Source organism: Petaurus breviceps, unplaced genomic scaffold, assembly GCF_028583685.1.
Source record: "Petaurus breviceps papuanus isolate PSGF00001 unplaced genomic scaffold, PetGlider_PUasm1.0 567, whole genome shotgun sequence".
NCBI classification, from domain to species: domain Eukaryota; kingdom Metazoa; phylum Chordata; class Mammalia; order Diprotodontia; family Petauridae; genus Petaurus; species Petaurus breviceps.
The window spans coordinates 7,743,236-7,764,349 of record NW_027186383.1 but is presented as its reverse complement, the minus strand read 5'-3'; the positions used below and the strand labels follow the sequence as shown (position 1 = coordinate 7,764,349).

The 21,114-nt window shown below is 42.0% G+C and overlaps 1 protein-coding gene across 1 annotated transcript in view; it reads left to right on the top strand.

The window, feature by feature from the left end:
• The window catches only part of LOC138173239 (zinc finger protein 585A-like), an 18,219-nt gene extending 2,808 nt beyond the window's left edge, over window positions 1-15,411 (top strand). Inside the window, 6 exon segments of the mRNA XM_069103198.1 lie at window positions 2,014-2,228; window positions 2,585-2,659; window positions 4,414-4,540; window positions 6,225-6,317; window positions 12,596-15,240; window positions 15,242-15,411. Of these exon segments, the coding sequence (XP_068959299.1) occupies window positions 2,609-2,659; window positions 4,414-4,540; window positions 6,225-6,317; window positions 12,596-15,240; window positions 15,242-15,271 (2,946 nt within the window). The 5' untranslated portion in view covers window positions 2,014-2,228; window positions 2,585-2,608 and the 3' untranslated portion in view covers window positions 15,272-15,411.
• Window positions 15,412-21,114: the final 5,703 nt, after the last annotated feature.

Sequence of the window (21,114 nt, the reverse complement as noted above, 5' to 3'; positions counted from 1 at the left end):
TCTGCAACATCTCTTGTGGATTTCACTTCTGCAACATCTCTTGTGGATTTCACTTCTGCAACATGTCTTGTGGATTTCACTTCTGCAACATCTCTTGTGGATTTCACCTCTGCAGCTCCTGCTTCTCTCCTTTGATATTACTACCACCTTGGTGCACACTCTCATCACCTCATGCCTGCACTATTGCAGTAGCTACTTGGTCGGGGGAAAGGAGGATGTGGTAGGTGGAGAGTCTGCCTGCCTCACTTCATCCTACACTGAGCTACTAAAATAATTTTCCTAAAGTACAGCTCTGATCACGTCACCCCCTACTTAACCTATCCCCACACACACACACACTCACACACACTCTTTAGACTTCTTCTGCCTTACAACCTCCCACATTTTGCAGTTGAGCAGCACTAACTGACCTCCATGCCTAGAATATTCTTCCTCCTGGTCAGCCCCCTGGTGTCCCTGACCACCTTCAAGTCCTAGATAAAATTCCACCTTCTGCAAGAAGCCTTTCCCAATCCCTCTTAATTTGAGTCCCTTTCCTCTGTTGGTTATTTCCAGTTTATCCTGTCCAAAGCTTGTTTGCATGGAATTGTTTACATGTTGTCTGTCCTATTTGAGTATAAACGACTTGAGAGCAAGGACTGTTTTTTGCCTTTGTCTGCACAGTGCCTGGCACATAGCCAGAATTGAAAAATGTTTATTGTCTGACTAAAACGTGCTTATTAATTGCTTGGTTGAACTGAGTATGGGTGTGGCCCATGTAAGTGTTAGTGTTTTGATGTGTGTGTTTATCTTTATATGTGTGAAAGTTCAGGTGGATGTATGTGTGCATAGTTACGTACATTGTGTTCCTGGTGTGTTTTAGGCACTCCCTTATGTACCCGTAGCCCCTAGGACTTTGAGCCTGCCTGGGGCTGGTGTATCTTCCATTCTCTGGGGTCTTCCAGCTACAACTCTATGATCAGTTCCTGCTTCCTTCCCTTCTTCTTACTCCTGTACCCTCTGCTGCTAGAGTAAGAAGGTGTGTCTAGTGACTTGGTCACCAGTCAATCCAAGACCCTCCTCCTGCTCTGAGAGGCAATGCTCACTGGCTCTAGGGGTGTTTCCGCTTGGCAAGCCCAGTTCCGTTGTTTTACCTCAAGAGGCCTCTGCCTCTTCTGTTAGTGAGCTCCAGGAAATATTCAGTTAGATATTTTTGTTCCCCTCTGACTCCCCTATTCACTTTGTTTTCCAGGGCCTCTATTAGTGTGGGTAGGAAAAGCAAAAACTATAACATATGTTTGAAAAGGATGTGCCTCTGGTCAGCAGGCCATGATTTCCTATGTTGGCTTTGATAAGGAAGAATTGGATCAGGAAAATGAGGCTTAAAGGGTATTCTGAATCTAATTTTAAGGGGAAGAGTGTGATTGAGAGGAGCTCTTTGCAAAGTTTGTATCTTAAAGTAAGATTCACTTGTTAATTTAAAAAGAAACTAAGGTTAGTTAGGGTTTGCCTTCTTGAGTTTGATAAATAAAAATGTCCTTTATTATTAAAGTTTTTCATTAAAATATACCCTGAACAAAATGTGCATGTGAGTGAGTGTGTGTGTGTGTTGTGTGTGAGAGATGATGATGAAGATGATGAGGATGAGGATGATGATGCAGCAGCAGCCTTGGCCAAAGCATTCCTCACCAAATGCCCATGGCCTCTTGGGAGTTGCTAACCATTCATTAGTCCATAGGGTCTTGTTTCCCCTTCTGTGGGTGCATTTTTTTCCCTTAAATGTTCCTTGAAAGGATGAAATTCCCCACCAGTCCCTTTGCATGCCCAGGGCTGTGGCTGTCTCACTGAGTTATTTGTGTGATTGTGATTTCAGGTCTCTTCTGCTGCTTCCTTCCCATCTGCCATGAGGGGCCCTGGGTAGTGTCCTCAGGGTCCCATCTGGCAGCACCAGGGGCACACCGGCCAGCCGGAGGTGGGGATCTGAGCCCCAAAGAGAGGGCCTCAGTTGAAGTGATTTTGCTTTTGAGCCCCCAGGTTCTAGCTTTACTGGAAGGGGAAGGTGATGGGGGATACTCCCAGGAGAAGACTCTGGCCTGACGCTTTTCTCTGGAGCTCCAGGGCAGTGCCTGATGTGAAGGAAGACATCCTGGAAGGTCCAGCAGTTCATGGTCATCCTGGCTGGACCAAGAGGTCATACTGGGAGGATAGCATGATGATGGAGGGCTTGGCCTGAGTACTTGGGGAAAGAGGTGAGGATTTCCAAAGGAGGGGCAGGGAGAAGGCATCTTTCCCAGTGTGGGGCATAGGAAAATAGGGGAGAGTGAGAGAGAGGGGCAGGGGAGAGATGGACAGTCACAGCTCTGAGCCCCCTGCTGCTCTACAAGCAGCATCGGCCCACTAGCCCTCTCTGACAGGCTCCTTCCCAGGGTGGAAAGCCCATGAGAAGGTGAAAAGAGTAAGCGATCTCAGTCCACCTAGACGTTCTTGAGGAGTGTAAGATGGGTAGAGAAGGTAGATGGGAGGATGAACTAAGGGGCATCATTGACAGTGCGGAAGGGCTTGGGGCTGAGCGGTGTCTGCCCCTCATGGCTTCTTTCTCCTCCAGCTCAGCCCTTCCCCAGGCAGCAGGATGGAGGATAAGGAGGGAATGACCTCTGGATTCCTCGTAGCCACATTTCAGGTGAGTTTGAATTCTTCTCTCCTCTCCTCCCTTCTCCCCTTTTTCTCCTTCAGTTCAGTTCAGCAAATATCAAAATAACATCAGCAAACATCCATGCTTCCAATGTGCCAGGCACCAGGGCCACAAAGGTAAAAGTGAAGCTACCCCTCCCCCAGTGACCTTACTCTCTATTGCTGGGTATGCATCTACACAGATAAGCAAAAATTATGAGAAAGAGACAGAAGGAGAAAAGGGGGAAGCAGGGATTAGAGGGGTGAGGGAGGATGAGAAGTGGTGTAGGCGAGAGTGCCTCTGGGTGCTTGAATGAATCTACATTCTGCAGGACTGTGTTCCCTCTGCTTAGACAAGTGGGAGAAGGTCCAGAGGCAGCTGTCCAGGATGCAGAAAGGGCTTGACATCTTTGCAGAGGAGGATGCCATGGGTGGACTTAGGGTGCTTGGGTTGGAAGAGATTGAAGGGTCACACGAGAGCTGGACCAGTGGAAGAGGATTGGTTCTGCTTGGCCCCAGAGGGCACCACTAGGAACGATGAGTGGACATTGAAAGAGGTGAATACACAGTTATATGAGAACAGACTTCCTGAAAATGAGGGAGAAGAGATGCCTCAGCCTCCTAGGGGACTTCCACCTGGGGCTGAATGACCGCTCATCAGGGGTGCTTGCCTCTCTCTGTGCCGGACCAGATGTCCCTTCCAGCCTTTCCACCCCTCATCGTCCAGAGGACCACTTCCTAAAATAGCAATGAGCATTAGTGGGGAAAAACAGATTTACAGACAGCTTGGTCCAAGCCCCAATTAAACTAGGCATCCTGACAGTGTTTGTGGATAAAGCAAGAATGAGGAAAAACAGCAGCATGGAAGCCTTTGTCTGGAGATCTGTGGAGACCTCATTTTGCCTTCAGGGACCGAGAAGCTGTGTCTCTCACGTGCCCCATGAAGAAAGAGAAGAGACCAAGCATGGGGGTGCCAGGGGCTGCCCAGTTCTGAGAGCACTGAAAGATCGATTTCTAAATTCCAATAAGTAACGTTTGCTAGTTTCTTGGAAAAGATGATGGAGTGTTCTTCTTTTTTAAAGTCTATCAAAAAAGATTTCATTAACGACTGATCCCAGAGTTTATTTTCCTATCTTTACAAAATCTTCATGAGAAAAAGCCCCTACGCCTAGTTGGGGCAGCCTTGATGAAAGTAGGAGGAAGGAACAGGCAGCCTGTTATAAACAGCTTCCTACTATATACCACAACTCAGAAATCAGAAACTTAAGTAAAAAGGGCAGGGGACGCAAGGGCACTAGCATTTAAACCACTGACTCTAAAAATTTAGTTGATGCACTGAACAAAATCCGATATTCAGAGCTCTCTCCGAGGAGCAAGGAAAGGTGGTGCCCCGAGAGAAACCCAAGTGCCATTAATGTTTAAAAATATTATTGAGAACTCTGAGCATGGAATATTGTCTCCTGAATGAGTTGGTCAGTAACTGAGGAATCTCTCAAATGTATTTAAGGAGAGATTAATATTTGGACTGTGATTGCCAAAGTTAGTGTTGTGTGTTCAGTGGTCAGATGGAGACTGATTCTCCTGTGTGGTCTGGCGCTTCAGGAGTAAAGGGCATGGTTTTTAGGGGGTTCCTTTTGGAGAGTATTGTCGGGGTGACATAGGTAATCAAATGTGTACAAGCTTCTGTGTCTAGTATGGAGCGAGGAGCAGGGATGCAGGACTCTCAGGAGGCGTGGTCCCTGGCTGAGCAGGAATGTGTTTCAGGAATCCCTGACCTTCAGGGATGTGGCTGTGGACTTCACCCGGGAGGAGTGGAGACGCCTGGAGCCAGCCCAGAGGGCCCTGTACAGGGACGTGATGTTGGAGACCTATGAGAACCTGGTCTTTGTGGGTAAGCGCAGTTCTCCCTGTGTGATATGCAGAACAGAGTTTTGACAAAAGTGTTCCAGACTGCCTGGCGCTTTGGAAGCATCTCAGCCCCTCTGTGACCCGTAGAGAGAATGCTTCTGGTTTAGCTGTCCATCTGAAGCCTTTACAACATGGGGTCCTCCTGCCCTTCCAGGCTTTTCACAACCATCTCACTTTGCCCTCTGTGCGTCCTCCTCTAGGCAGTGCCTTCTGCCTCCTGTCTCCAGGTTTTGCACAACTGAAATGTTACCTCCCACGTGAGGACCCCGGTCCCCATAGCTGATTGTGCCTCTTCCCCCAAATGACCTGACGTTTTTTTTGTACCCCTTGTTTTCTTTCTAATATGTCCACATGGTTTTCTCAGTGGAGGCGCTTTGGTGGGCTTGCCCAGTGTCTGGTATGCATCTGCCTCTCTTAGTGAGGGTGGATTGATTTTCCCCCTGAGCCTAATTCAGATCTTGACCGATCCACTCTCCCAGAAGGTTGTATGCACTATGCCTCACATGCAAGGGCTTTCTTTTTTCTCTTGTGATACATACCGTGGGGTTCCAGGGAAGCTCTGGGGCAGTCCACCCCCTTGCTTCTCCCCGGCCCCATGCCAGCTCCTCTTCTCTTCCTAAGATACATTCCCTCAGTGAGATCTTTTGTTCCTGTTCTTTGGGATTCCTTATTGCTTACGTATTACATAGCCTGCTTACTTAAGTAAGTAAACTTTTATTAAGCCCCTGCTATGTACCAGGCACTCTGTGAAGAACTGCCCATATGAAGAACAACAAAAACAGCCCCTGCTCTCAGGAGCTCACAGTCAGATGGGGGGGACAACATACAAAGTGCTGCACAGACAAAATGCCAGCAGATTAAACTGGTGATGATCCACAGAGGAAAGGCCTAGAATTATGGGGATTGGAATTGACTTTTGGTAGAAGGTAGGATTTTAGCGGTGACCTAAAGGAAGCCAAGACAGGCAGGGTAGGTGAGAAGTCCGGGCATGAGGGAAAGCCACTGAAAATGCCATCTCTGATCAGGAGAGCAGCCACAAGGAAGCCAGTGTGCAATTCACACACTGTGACCTCATTCCTACTTTGCATCCTTTGTCCATTTTTTATTCCTGAGAAACTTGTGTGTCCTAAGCTCCATTCCCATAGTGAGGTACTGGCAGAATGTTGGTGGCAGAACAAAGCCAGGGAAGCTTGGCATTGGCAGCTGCCTAAAAGGTAGTCAGGCCCAGTGGAGTTCACCTCTGAGACTGAGGGGATCCAGCACTGGGGCCAGGTGGAGCTGGGAATCTCTGAGGATGGCCAGGTCCTTCTGGGTCTCTTCTTTGAGGATAACATTGTTCTGGTTGCGTCAAACCCTTGAAAACTTGAGTGCCTTCCGTAAAGGATCTGGGAGCATTCCAGGCAGGAAAGAGCAAATGGGGAAAGAATAGCTGTTGCCTAGACTGCAAGATGCCGTTGGATGAAGACCCCATAGAGCTCATTGGTCAGTTAGCATATCTGGGGCAGACAGCAGAGGTGGGCAGGAAATTGGATCTAGAGTCAGGACCCCTGCTCCATTGGGAGACAACACCGAGTGCTTCAGAACAGTGACTCTCCCTCTGCTCATCCTCCACGCCCTGCTTCTCCTTGAGGAATTAAATTCTGATTGTCTTCTGTCCCTGTGTGCAGGGGTTCCTGTTTCCAGACTAGATGTGACTTCCCTGTTAGAGAAGCAAGCAGCTTGGAGTCCCGAGGGCAGAGGCCCTAGAGGGTCTTATCTAGGTGAGTGAGTAGCAGGCAGCTGGGCAAACGTGAATATTTTTACATACAAAGAATTAAAAAGAGAATTACGTCTGTCATCCCCCAGCTCCATGTTGCTTATTTCTTTTCAAAATTATATAATAAATGTAACTCATGGGTTACAAGATTTTCCTCTGTCTGTATGTCTTCCAGACCTCCCCTTGTTCTTGTCAATCCATTTAAAAAAATGCTGCAGTGACTCCTTTTCCTTTTTGAGGAGTATAACTCACATCACCCTTCTTTCCAAATGACCTCAACTATTAAAAAAAACCTTTATAGCAAATGGGCACGTTGGCCATGTCCGAAGATGGAGGCGTCTGCCCCGGAGCCCCCGCCTGCCGTGTGCTAGATGCTTCCTTCTCACACAGTTGTGTCATGACGTTGATTATGGTTCTTTCACGCTGATTTTTCCTTACAGTGTTGTGGTTATTGTATATTTATTCCGGTTCTGCCTTTTCTTCCAAAGTTCCTCTGAATTCATCCTTTCATTATTTCTTCTATCTATAGAGTTCATTAAAAGAACCTCCCATAATTTGTTTTGCATCCCCTGTCGATGCCTCTCCTTGGTTTCTAGTTCTTTGACAGAACAAAAAGTGTTTATAGAAATATCTTTGTGTATACGGGCCCTTTCCTCTGCCTTTGATCTCTATCAGATGCCTAGTGGTGTATTCTTTTTTTTTTGGAGGGGGGAAGGTAGGGAAATTGGGGTTAAGTGACTTGCCCAAGGTCACACGGCTAGTGTTTATGTTAAGTGTCTGAGGCTGGATTTGAACTCAGGTCCTTCTGACTCCAGGGCCTGTGCTCTATTCACTGCACCACCCGGCCTTCCCTAGTGGTGTATTCTTGAGTCCAAAAGCATGTTTCCTGTAGGGACTTTGGGAATATAATTGCTGTTGTTTTCTGCAGCGCCATGAACATTATGTTAATGTCCCTCTTAACCCTCAGAGTTATTTTAATTTGCATAACTAAGTATTTAGAAGTATTTTTTCATATGGTTTTTGATAGTTTGGGCTTCTTTGAGAATGACCTGTTATCTTTTGACCGTTTCTTTTTGGGGGGAATGGTTATTGTTCTCATTCATTTCAAATAGTTCCATGTATAATGTCTCAGAATTTTATCAGAAAAACTTGATGCAAAGATTTTTTTTCCCCCAGCTATTTCCCTTCTCATTTTAACTGTATTGATTTTATTTGTGCAAATCCTGTTCAGTTTTATGCAATCAAAATTGTCTATTTTATCTTTGTTTTTCCTATCCCCTATTTGGTCAACTCCTCATCTATCCATAGTTTTTAAAGTGTCTCCTTCCTTGCCCATCTGTCTAATTTGTTCATGATGATGTAAGCTTTTATATTCTAGGTGTGAAGCAGTTACAGAACTAAACCTAATTTCTACCAGATTACTTCTCAGTGTTCCCAGAATTTTTGTAGAGTAGTGACTTCTTACTCTACTCATTGGTGTTGGGGGTTTATTGAACACTGTTGTCTCTCTGTGTTGTATACCTAATCTGTTCCACTGACTGACATTTTGGTTTTTTACCAATATACCAAATAATTTTGATCATTACTACTTTGTAATACCCAAATTGCATCTTTGTACCCATTTTCTTTCCACTTTTAAAAATCATTTCCCTTAAGTTTCTTGACTTTTTGTTCTTCCAGATGTAATTTTATCATTTATTTTTGGCTCTATAATGTAATCCTTTGGTGGTGTGATTGGTATGACACTGAATTTATTTAGGAAGTATTGTCCTTTTTATTTTTAATATTAGCACTATCCAACCATGAGTTATTAATATGTCCAAAATTATTTGTCTATGTTTCTCTAAAGAATGTTTTGTAAATGTGTTCACATAGTACCTGCATATGTCTTGGTGGGTAGACTTCCAAATATTTATACTTTCTCTTATTATATTGAATGTAATTTCTTTAAAGACAGAATATGTGGATTTATTTTATATTCTGTATTGCTAAAGTTATTGTTCCAGGTGGTTTTTTAGTTGAGTCTCTAGGCACCTCTAACTAGATCGACATACCTACAGAAGTAAATAATTTTGCTTATGTTTGTTCCCTCAATTTATTTTTCTTGTCTTATTTCTATGGTGAGCATTTCTAGTAGTAATAGTAATGATAATGAAATTTTTGGCTTTACTGCTGGTCTTCATGGAAAGATCTCTAATGTTTCTCTAATAAATAGTATGCTGTTTCTTTGTTTTAGATAGATACTATTTACCATTTTAAGGAAAAGATCACTTAATCCTGGGGTTTTTTTAAATTTTTTTAGCAAAGTAGGTGTTATATTTTATCAGTAGCCTTTTTTGACATCTATTGCTAGAATTGTGACTTTTAAAAATTATTTTTGTTATTAGTATGGCCAGTTATGTTAAAAGTTTCCCTAAAATATTGAGCTGGTCTAGCATTCCTCGTATAAATTCCACCTAGTCATAGTGTATACTCTTTTCAATATGTTGCTATAGCTCCTTTACCAATATTTAATATTTTTGCCTCTGTATTCATTAGGGACACTAGTCTGTAATGTGCTCTGCTCCTTTTCTTCTTGGTTTAGGCATCAAAAGTGTCTTGGCATCATGGAAGTGTATTTCCACAAAAAAATTTATATAATGGAACCAGCTAATCTTTGAATGTTTGATAGAACTCACTTGTAAATGCATCTGACCTGGAGCTTTTTCTTTGGAAGTTTACTCATAACTTATTTAGTTTCTTTTTCTGAGAATGATTTATTTAAATTTTGTATTTCTCATAATTCTTTATTTTTTTTGTTGTTGACTATTATCTGTTTTCATTCAAGTTATCTATTTGGCAAAAAATTGATCAAAATGGTGGTGTTGTTGTTCAGTCATTCAGTCGTGTCTGGGACCTTATGACCCCATGGATCCCAGCAGGCCAGGCCCTTCTGCCCGCCACCATCTCTTGAGTTTGTCCAGGTTCATGTTTCTTGTTTCCATTTTTCAATCTCATCCTCTGCTATCCCCTTCTCCTTTTGCCTTTAGTTTTTCTTTTTTTTTTTTTTTTTAAAGCACTCGGGGTTAAGTAACTTGTTCAAGGTTACACGGCCAGGTGATTCTGGGTTGGTGCTAAGTGTCTGAGCCCGGATTCGATCCCAGGTCAGCCCGACACTGGAGCCGGTCGCTGTGCCACCCGGCCGCCCCTGCCTTTAGTTTTTCAGGGTCTTTTCCAGTGAATCGTGTCTTCTCATTATGTGGCCAAAGTATTTCAGCTTCAGTATCTGACCTTCCAGTGAATAGTTTATAATTTTTAATTATTGCCTTTTTTCCCCTTGTTGTAAATTTCCCTTTTTTCCTTTCTGATTTCCTTAATGATTTATTTTCTTCCTTATATCTACCTATTGAATTTCCTTTTCTTTCCTCCTGTGAACATAAAAACATGGCAGCTCCCCCTTCAAGCCCTCTATTATCTTATTTAATTCCATCTGTGACATTTGAAGACATTAAGCCTCTGAAACGGCATTGAAATCTTTTCCTTCTAGTAAATATAAACATTTCATTATCATCTAGTCCCTTCCTTTAGCTCAAATGTAGTTTACCTTTCTAGATTTCTCTTGACTCCTGTAACTAAATTTCATAGTATGAATTTATTTCTGATCTTTTCGTCAGGAATATTTTAAAATCTATATAAGGTCCATTTTTTCCCCTTTGGGATTTTATTCAGCTTTGCAAGGTAATAGATTATTCTTAGTTGTAAACCTATACCTTTTGGCATTTAGAATATTATATTCCAAAATTTCCTCCTCATTGTAGTGGTAGCTCCTAAATCTTGTGTGTGGTACTGACAGGTCCATTGCTACATTTTACTTTTGGCTACTTAACAGTATTTTTTCTCTGGACTGTGGCCAGAACGTTTCTTGGAGTTTTCATTTTGCAGTTTCTTTCAGGCAGTGATGAGCAGATATTTTTCTACTTTCACTTTGCCTTCTGGGAAGTTATCATTTGTAATTTCTTCAATTATAGTATCTAGGTTGTTTTTTTGTTTGTTTGTTTTACTGTTTTTAGGTAGCCAGATGATTCTTATATTATTTCTTCAGGAATACAGTTTGAAACAGTTTAAACTATTAAAGCTTAAAAGTGCACTTGGTACACTTTGTATATATTTTAATTATTTTTCCTTTTATGCTTATTTTTCAGTTTTCTGTTTCCTCCCCTAATTTCTTCCATATAAAAAAATTTTAATAGAAAAAATATACCAATTCTCCATAATAAAGATAAATGTCTCACTTTAGATATGTCATGGAATTATAAAAGTTACAAGTTGGATGAACTTTGGTGGTTATATAGCCTATATCTGATGGCTGACAAATGATGATGCAGCTTATGTTCAGAGGAACATCACTGAGGCAGCCTATTCCTCTTTTGTGAAGCTCTAATCATTAAGAAATTTCCCCTCAAATCAGACCTAAGTATAATTATCTCTGTGTAACTTGTACCCATTGCTCCTCATTCTCCCTTTTGGGTCTGTCCCCCATTAGTCTTCTTTGAAAGGCAGAATGATGAGTAGAGAACTGTTCTTTAAATCAGGAGAACCAGAGCCTCTGACTCATACTGGTTAGGTGACTGAACAGATGGATCAACCCCTCCATGCATCAGGTGTGTCCCTGTGTCAGTGGAGGAAATTCCTCACAAAGAATTCCCTCTGTAGATTAAATCATTGGTGCAGTGTGTGAACGACTTCTCCCAGCTAACGGTCCTCTGGCCCTTGTATGGGGTCTGAGGCTGCCATGTTGGAACGTGGCACTTGTTCACAGGCATAGTCTGATCTGGGAAGTCCATGAACCTTTTGCCTTCTGGACTCCATCCTTCCTGAAGATGGCTTCAGAGAGTCTTTATTATCAGGTATCCCACCATATTTTTTTTACTTATGTTGCGCTTCCTAAAATCTCTGCATCTTTTAAAGATGACCAGTTCTCTAGCCATACCTCCCCTATTTTGCAACTGTGGAATGAGTGTTTCTTTGCCAATATATAGGACTTGATAATTATCTCTCTTACATTTCTTACAAATTTCAAACTATTGATTTATTCTGTTGGGATCTCTGTGAAGCCTAATTCTCTTGGGTATTTTTAGCTCTTTCTCCAAAGTTTATGTCATTTCCACATTTTGTTGGATTATCATATGTGCCTTTATTTAAGTCATTTATTAAAATAGGTTGTTGAATTTTTTAAAAAATGATTATTGTTTTGCATGGCTATACATATTTGTAATAGATTTGGTTTTTCTTGCCTTCTCGAGGGGTAGGGGATAGGGTGAGGAAATTCAGAGCAGAAAATAAAACAATTCCCTATCTCATTAAAAAATAAAGTTAATCTCTTAACATTAGTATATGATATTTAGGGTTTTGTAATTTTTTAGTTTTCCTAACAAGTCAAATTGCTTTTATGCGGTGTGCCATGCCTTTCTTCTTGGTTGTTTTAAAAAATTAATTTATCAGTTGTAGATTGACAATAATGGATCTGTATGAATTTTTAATTGTAAATTAGCAATCAATTCTACATTCAATCTTTTTTCTTTAAGGTTTTTGTTGATTTAAAATATGTTTACACATATGTATGTAAATATATATATACACATATATTTGTACACATACACACAAATATATATAAATACAAATACACCCACATAGAGACACACTTAACTGAAATATATTGGTTTGATTCTTTTAGAGTCATTTTTTTATAGGTATTTGAGGTGGTTATGGGGGAAGCGCAGGGAGTTTTCCTGCTTCTATGCTGCCATCTTGGCTCTGCCCCCCGGATTGATTCTTTTGATTTTCCCAATTTGGGGAAAGCCTAGTAATTCTTAAGACTCCCCCAATTGCTTATGGTCTTCTAAATCTGTCACTTTTTAAAAATATAGATTCTAAGTTGAATATATTTTCATTTGAGTGGTATTTCTCTGCTGATTTTTCTCCATTCCTTTGTGGCTTTCTGCTCTTTAGTTATGCAGAAGACAATTTGGCTTCCCATTAAATGATGTTTTTATTGACATCTATAATTGTTTGAATACACTGGAATGTAACTTATTAGTCCTAGGCAGCTAAGTGCTTTTTTGCAATCTTTTTATCTGTCCTTGGTTTCAGCTCAAACAAGCAGTCCTTGTTCTACCTGGTTCAAATTGAACATCATTGTCCTTACGTGAGGAGACAGAAACTAGAACTTGTTCTAAAGAAGGTTCCTTGCTCTCAGTACAGACTCTGTGGCTAGTGATTTTTTTAATTTTTTTATTTTTTCAGATTCCCTTAGTAACAAGATCAAATTTAAAACAAGGAACTCAAGTCTGATGCAGAATATTTGCATAGAAGCATCATCCATGAAGAGACTGCCAAAGGGCTCAGTCTGGCATTGCAAGATGGACAAAGCCAGGGAGTATGATGTTGATTTAGAAAAACCAAAGGGTAACCTGGAGAGACACTCCAGACAACGAACAATCACTCCCAGAGAAACTTCTGATAAAGGAAGTGGACCTCAGAGTAATATGTTTGGGAGAAGATTGAGCTTTGGGTCAGACTTTGGTGCACTTTGGAGAGGAACAATGGGGAGAAGTCTCTATAAATATAAGATGGTTGGAAAGGCCTTCAAAGATATTTCTGCCATAATTACTTGTAATACATTCTCCTTAGGGAATAATTTTTCTAAGTATACCAAATGCAAGAAACCCTTTAGGTACCACTCAGACCTAATTAAATTCCATAGAATACATGCTGGAGAGAAGCAACGTAAGCACAGTAAATGTGGCAATAGCGTTGGCAGAAGGTCAAATTTTATTGGCGATCAGAATAGAGACAAACATGAGTATAAGCAATATGAGAAAGCCTTCAACTACAAGAGAAGCTTCACCAAACATAAAAGAATTCATACCAGAGAGAAAACTTTTGAATGTAATGAGTTTGGAAAAGCCTTCTGTGAGAAGGGACATATTGCTCATCAGGGAATTCATGCCAGAGAGAAATCCTTCAAATGTAACACATGTGGGAAAGCCTTCAGAAAGAGGGGATGCTTTAGTAGACATCAGAGGATTCATACTGGAGAGAAATGCTTTAAATGTAATGACTGTGGAAAAGCTTTCAGTGAGAGTGGACACTTTATTATCCATAAGAGAATTCATACTAGAGAGAAACCTTTTGAATGTAAAGCTTGTGGGAAAACTTTTAATGTTAAGGAAAGCCTTTGTAGACATCAGAGACTTCACACTGGAGAGAAGCTTTTTGAAAGCAATGAATGTGGGAAAAGTTTCAACCACAGGGAAAGCCTCATTAGTCATCAGAAAAATCATATTAGAGAGAAACTCTTTGCATGTAATGAGTGTGGGAAAGCCTTCAGTGACAGTCAAATACTTAAAAGTCACCAGGGCATTCACACTGGAGAGAAACCCTTTGAATGTAATGAGTGTGGGAAAGCCTTCACTGAAAGAGGTCGTCTTAATAGACACCAAAGGATTCATACTGGAGAGAAACCCTTTGAATGTAATGAATGTGGAAAAGCCTTCAGTGAGAGTGGACATTTTATTATCCATCAGAGAATCCATACTGGAGAGAAGCCATTTGAATGTAATGAATGTGGGAAAGCCTTCAGTGAGAGGGGAAGTCTTAATAGACATCAGAGAATTCACACTGGAGAGAAACCCTTTGAATGTAATGAATGTGGAAAAGGCTTCAACCGGAGGGAAAACCTTATTAGTCATCAGAGAACTCATACTAGAGAAAAACCCTTTGCTTGTAATGAGTGTGGGAAAACCTTTAGCCAGAGGGGAAACCTTACTACCCATCAGAGAACTCATACTGGAGAGAAACCCTTTACCTGTATTGAATGTGGGCAGGCCTGTAGTCAGAGGGCAAGCCTCATTTATCATCACAGGAGTCATACTGGAGAAAAACCCTTTGACTGTAATGAATGTGGGAAGGCATTCAGTGAGAGGGGGAACCTCATTGCACATCAGAGAACTCATACTGGTGAGAAACCCTTTGACTGTAATGAATGTGGAAAAGACTTTAGCCGGAGGGAAAATCTTATTAGTCATCAGAGAACCCATACTGGAGAAAAACCTTTTGAATGTAATGAATGTGGGAAAACTTTTAGACAAAAGGGAAGCCTTATTACTCATCAGAGAATTCATACTGGAGAGAAACCCTTTAACTGTAATGAATGTGGGAAAGCCTTTAGTGTGAGGGGAAACCTTATTGCACATCAGAGAACTCATACTGGAGAAAAACCCTTTACATGTAATGAGTGTGGGAAAGCCTTCAGTGGAAGGGGATACTTTATTACACACCAGAGAACTCATACTGGAGAGAGACCCTTTCCATGTAATGAATGTGGGAAAGCTTTCAGTGAGCGGGGAAGCCTCAATAGACATCAAAGAATTCATACTGGAGAGAAAATTTTTGCATGCAATGAATGTGGGAAAGCCTTTAGCCAAAGGGCCAGCCTTATTATCCATCATCGAACTCATACTGGAGAGAAACCTTTTCCATGTAATGATTGTGGGAAAGCTTTTAGGCGGAGGAGAAACCTTATTATGCATCAGAGAAGTCATACTGGAGATAAACCCTTTGTTTGTAATGAATGTGGGAAAACTTTCAGTGAGAGGGGACACTTTATTACTCATCAGAGAACTCATACTGGAGAAAAACCCTTTGAATGTAATAACTGTGGGAAAGCTTTCAGTGAGAAGGGAAGTCTTAATAGACATCAGAGAACTCATACTGGAGAGAAACCCTTTGCATGTAAAGAATGTGGGAAGGCCTTCAGTGGGAGAGCAAACCTTGTTAGACATCAGAGGACTCATACCGGAGAGAAACCCTTTGCATGTAATGAATGTGGAAAGGCCTTCAGTGGGAGAGCAAACCTTGTTAGACATCAGAGAAGTCATACTGGAGAGAAACCCTTTGCATGTAATGAATGTGGCATAGCTTTCAGTAGAAGGGCAAACCTTATTGCGCATCAGAGAATTCACACTGTTGAACAACCCTTTGAACAAAGAGACTATGGGAAAGCTTTCATTAAGCAAGAAATACCCAAAAATTGCCAGAGAATTAAAACTGTACAGAAACCCTTTGGTTGTAATGAATGTAAAAAACCCTTCAGAGAGAGGAAGCATCTTATTAGCCATCAAAGAATCCATACCGGAATGAAGCATTTTGATTATAATTAGTGCAAAGAATAGTTTTTAATGGTTCCGTGTTGGCCTTGCAGGAGGTCTCCAGTCCGTTCTTTACTCAGGCTTAGACAGACAGAGATGTTGGTGAACTCTGGAGACAAGTTCTACTGAGCTTTCCAGGGTACTAGGGCAGGAAGCACAAGGGAAGGAAGAGATCCCAGGAGACCCCTGAACTAGCACTGGGTGCAGGGGCGTGGGCCACCTGTTGGCTCTGTTACTTATGCCAGGTGGAAAAGACAGTCCCAGCTGCAAGCATGGGTCCTAGCTGTGAACTGAACAAGGAACAAGTTCCAAAAACTTAGCTGTGTGGAGTCTGAGCCTGCAGCTCAGTTCTAGTCTTTGACCCAGTGGCTAAGACTGCAGAACTACCAGAACAGGATTCCTGGACCAAGGGGGAGCCAGTGAGTAGTTCAGTCTCTCTGACCCTGCAGAACTCTCCAGTGGGTTAACAGTAGCTAAATCCACTGGCAAACTATTGAAATTCCACCACACACAAGCCAACAGACCTAACTAGCATTGTCCAAGGGGACGGTGAACAGACCACACTACTCTGGGAGTACTAAAAATGTGCAACTCCCCCCCCCCCCCCCCCCCCCACTGACCTATGGAAGCAATAACAAATAAAAGGATGGATGGTCAAACCAGACATCCCCTCCCAAAGTGCAGGAGCTCAGCATTAACCTACAATCCAGAAAGAGGTAAGAGAATTAACAGAAACAAAAAGAATCCAGCCATTAAGACTGCTATGGTGATGGGAAGCTCAAGACACAAACACAGAAGATGATGACTTGAAAATATCTACAAGCAAACCTTCAAAGGAAAAAGGGCAGATGGGACACAAGTTTAAGAAGAATTCTTAGAAGAGCTTAACAAGAGTTTAAAGAAAGGAGGGTTAAAGAGTGATTTTTAAAAACCAAATGAGAGCAGTAGAGAAAACAAGAACTAGGGAAGAAAGACAGGAAAAGAGAATTAACAGCTTTGTAAAAGAGGCATAAAACATTAATGAAGAAAATAACTCCGTGAAAATTAGAATTGGACAAATGGAAGCTAATAACTCCATGAGACATCAAGAAGTGCCATAGTAGGGGTGTCTAGGTGGCACAGTGAATAGAGTACCGGCCTTGGAGTCAGGAGGACCTGAGTTCAAAACCATCCTCAGACACAACAACAACAAAAAAACTAGCCATGTGACCTTGGGCAAATGAGTTAACGCCAGTTACCCTACCTTCCCCGCTCCAAAAAAAAGCAAAAAAAAAAAAAGTGATGTACAGTTAAACTCTTATCAGGTGAATGTAGAAAAACTTAATATGGCAAAAGCAGTGACTTAATGATGGGAAAAAGAGCTCTGAAAGCAGGAGTGGGGAGCAGAGACAGAAGCTGCAAGAAGTGGCCCCTCAGAAGATTTCATGAGCAAACAAGAATTAGCATTATAAAATGCAAAATGTATAACTTTGATTACATGAAACTGAAAAGCTTCTGTACAAACCCAATGTAATCAAGATTAAGAGGGGGAAATTGGAAAAGAATTTTTACAACCTATGTCTCTGATAAAGGCCTCATTTCTAAAATATACAGAGAATTGAGTCAAATCTATAAGAATTCAAATCATTCCCCTATTGATAAATGGTCAAAGGATATGAACAGGCTGTTCTCAGAGGAAGAAATTAAAGATATCTAAGCATATGAAAAAATGCTCTAAATCACTATTGATTAGAGAAATGCAAATCAAAACAACTCTGAGGTACCACATCTCACTGACAGATTAGCTAAGATGACAAAACAAGAAAATGATAAATGCTGTTGAGGATGTGGGCAAATTGGAACACTAACACATTGCTGGTGGAGATGTGAACTGATGCAGCCTTTCTGGAGAGCAATCTGGAACTATGCTCAAAGGGCTATAAGTAATTTCATATCCTTTGACCCAGCAATATCACTTCTAGGGTTGCATACCAAAGAGATCATAGAAGCGGGAGGAAGACCCATATGTACAAAAAATATTTATAACAGCTCTTTTTGTGGTGGCAAAGAATTCTAAATTAAGGGATGCCCATCAGTTGGGGAATGGCTGAACAAGTTATGGTATTTGAATGTAATGGAATATTATTGTGCCATAAGAAACAAAGAGCAGATGGACCTCATATCTACCTGGAGAGGCTTATACGAATTGATGCTGAGTGAGAAGACCAGAACCAGGAAAAATTTGTACACCATTACAGATACAACGTGTGTATGATGACCAACTTTGACACACCAGACTCTTCTCAGAAATGCAGGGTACAAGTAAACTCCAAAAGACTCATGATGGAGAGAGATGTCTACATTCAGAGAAAAAACTAGAAAGAACAGTTTGAATGCAGATTGAAGCAAATTGCCTGCTTTCTTTCTTATTCTTGTTTGGTTTGGTTTCCTCTTTCCCATTGTTCATTCCATCCAATACAATCCTTCTTTATAACCTGACCAATGTCTAATGTGAAAGTATCTGCAGATCCTATACCTGATTGTATGCAGCCCGGGGTGGGGGAGAGGAGGGGAATAAAAATGTGAAACTCAAAGAACTGGGGAACTGAATCTTGTAAACTCAAAGTAAATGAACAAATTAATAAAGACCCCCCCCCCCAAAAAAAAGTGCCCCCTCACACAACAGAAAGTGTCTATAAACAAGATGGCCACCAATGGGCATGTGTGGGGGCAGGGAGTAGCAAAGCCAGATACAAGTTAGAAATGACTGGCCCTTGGGTGGAAGTGGATGGGACAGACTAGGAGGGCCTTTTTCCAGGAAAGGAAGGATCTGTGATTAGGGGAAGATGATGGACCATTGAGGCACCATAAGAAATAATACATCAAAACATGGAGTATGGACACAGGTTTGAAGTGTAAGTGGGGAATGGAAAGAACATTTATACACTGATGGTGACTACTTAACAGCACTGTACAGAAAACTACAAAGAAGTGTGATAGATGATTTACTGGGCCCCAATTTCATTCCAATTGGTATTAATCAGTTTGCTATAATTCCATAGGGGTGATGACTGTAACAGCAGATTGGCCTCAGAACTGTGAACTGCAGATTGGAAGTTCACTTGCTCAACCACAGGAAGCTAACCCAAGGCCCTCCCCCCCTTGTTTTTTCTTGTTATGGTGACCAAGTCCTACATGGCAGAGGTGACTCAATTACATGGAAAGCCTCTGTCATCCCTGTTTGTCATCCCTCTGTTGCCCAATGTGGGGAGGTGACCATGAACATAGAGCCAATGAGTTTCCTGGTTGCCTGTCCTCGACCTGCCTTTCTATGGGTCCATAGCCCACATAGATGTTTTGACATCCGAACAGTAGCCCAAACCCATGAGCCTGTCCATCTGCTTTGGGGGGACCTGAAAGGTCAAGATAGGTTTGTTAAGATCTGCTCACTAGCACGTTTGGTAACCAAACTTTGGTAAATGTATTTTGTGTGGATCCTCCTGAAGGGGCAAAGGCAAGTCTGTCCTTCAATCAGACTCTATTTTCAGCCCACTCCACCTATATTGTCCAGGTACCTAGCACTATAAAACGAAGGCCCTGGAGGAAGTGGGCATCTCAGGTCATGAAGATGTGAGGTTCATTTCATTAGAGGGGGCCATGGACCCTTTCATAAAGTCACACCGGCTAAGGGTTTTTTTCTGAGTGTTGGGTTGTTTGTTTTTTTTTTTTTTCTTGTAGATTGGATAATTCTGAAAATTCTGCCAGAAGGGAGAGAATCCTAGAGGTGGCAAGGTAACAAGCAGGGCCTTTTGTTAGCACCTTGGGAAAGGTGCTATTTTTAAAGACTATAAATAAAGGTTACTCTTTCACATGGGCTTGTTGAACATTCTCATTTCTACATGGCCTTCCGTTTACACTATATGTGGATAGATAGGGATTTCTATACTTTCTCCTCCATTGAAATGCAAGATCCTTGAGGCCCAGGGGCTCTATTTTTGTCTCTTTGCATCTATTCCCAGCACTTAGAAAAGTGTTAGGCATATGGCAGGCACTTGACCCATGTGCCTACCCATGGAGACCAGGTTCTCATAGGTCTCCAAGATCATGTCCCTGTACAGGGCCCTCTGGGCAGGCTCCAGGCACCTCCACTCCTCCCTGGTGAAGTCCACAGCACATCCCTGAAGGTCACTGGTGCCTAAGTCACATACATTCCTGCTGAGCCAAGGATCATCTCTCCAAACATTTCTCTATTACCTACCTACTGTGTGCCTTACTTTGGATTAGACTCCAGCTTTCCCAGACTGCTCAAGCTCCCTCTCACAAAGAATCAGCCCAAATCACCATCTTATTCCTGAAGTCCCAAAGCACATGACAGAATCAGCATTCTTCTCACTCTTCAGATACACAACTCAACAGAGAACACACTGCAGCTACTTGTTTTTACCCTCACATTTATCATCCTCCATCAACGGGCAACTTATTCCAGATGGATTTATCAGGCAGGAAGCATACAATAAATGTGTAACACGCCCATGTCTCCCCAGTCCAAAGGCCGTGTGCTCTCCCAGGTAAACACCTTCTTTGGACTGTGGACAGAAGGAACAGAATTCTGTGCACCCCACCCTTCTCTATGTCATTATACCACTGATGGTGTATTTAGTAACAGCTAACATACATAGTGCTTCCTACGTGCCAGGCCCTGTGCTAAGCACTTCATAATTAATCTCATTTGATCCTCCCAACAACCCTGAAAGGGAGGTGCTATTATTTTCCCCATTTTACAGATAAGGAAACTGAGGCAGACAGTGGTTAAGTGACTTGCCAGTCACACACCTAGCAAGTTTCTGAGGCCAGATTTGAACCCAGATATTCCTGGTGCTCTATCCACTGCACCACCAGCTGCCTAAATATTTAATGGGCCTAAGAACTGACACGTTCTAAGTGACACATGTTCTCCAGCACCTCAATGGATCTGTGACCTCTGGAAGATGGATATTTCTTTCTAGAGGTGAAAATGATAACCCATCCATTCCTCCCAATGCAGAAGCCCGAGGTCACCAAAAGCTCGCACAATTTCCCAATACTATTCAGCCAGCTCTGGCGCACTTGTTCTGTCTGGGTCAGCTTGTCTGCAATTTACAGCATCTGAACAAAACAAGTGAACTGATGAATCAACACTACAGTCGGTGCCTACAACTGCCTTTGCTAGTCTGGACAACAGGCCTCGTTTGTTCCTTTGGGGTGGCTAATGAGGCTGTGGGTCATGTTTAAGAGGTTCTTCAGCATGCTGGGTCCTGATAGGGTCAGACCAATGATACATTCATAACAGGGAGTATTTGGAAACCCTCCTTGAGACAATCAGCTCTGTGCCTAACCCTGGGCAGGACACTCTCCCTTTCTGAAGCCTTGACAGCAATAATCTGGAGCTGTTCTCTGTCCTTAGTTAGCACTGGTCAGGGACAGGCTGGTGGAGGAGAGGCTGCTTCATCATGGTACATTTTTCTTTTTTTTTGCTTTTTGGAGGGCAATTGAGGTTGTGACTTGCCCAAAGTCACATGGCTAGTGTGTCAAGTGTCTGAGGCCAGATTTGAACTCAGGTACTCCTGAATCCAGGGCTGGTGCTCTATTCACTGA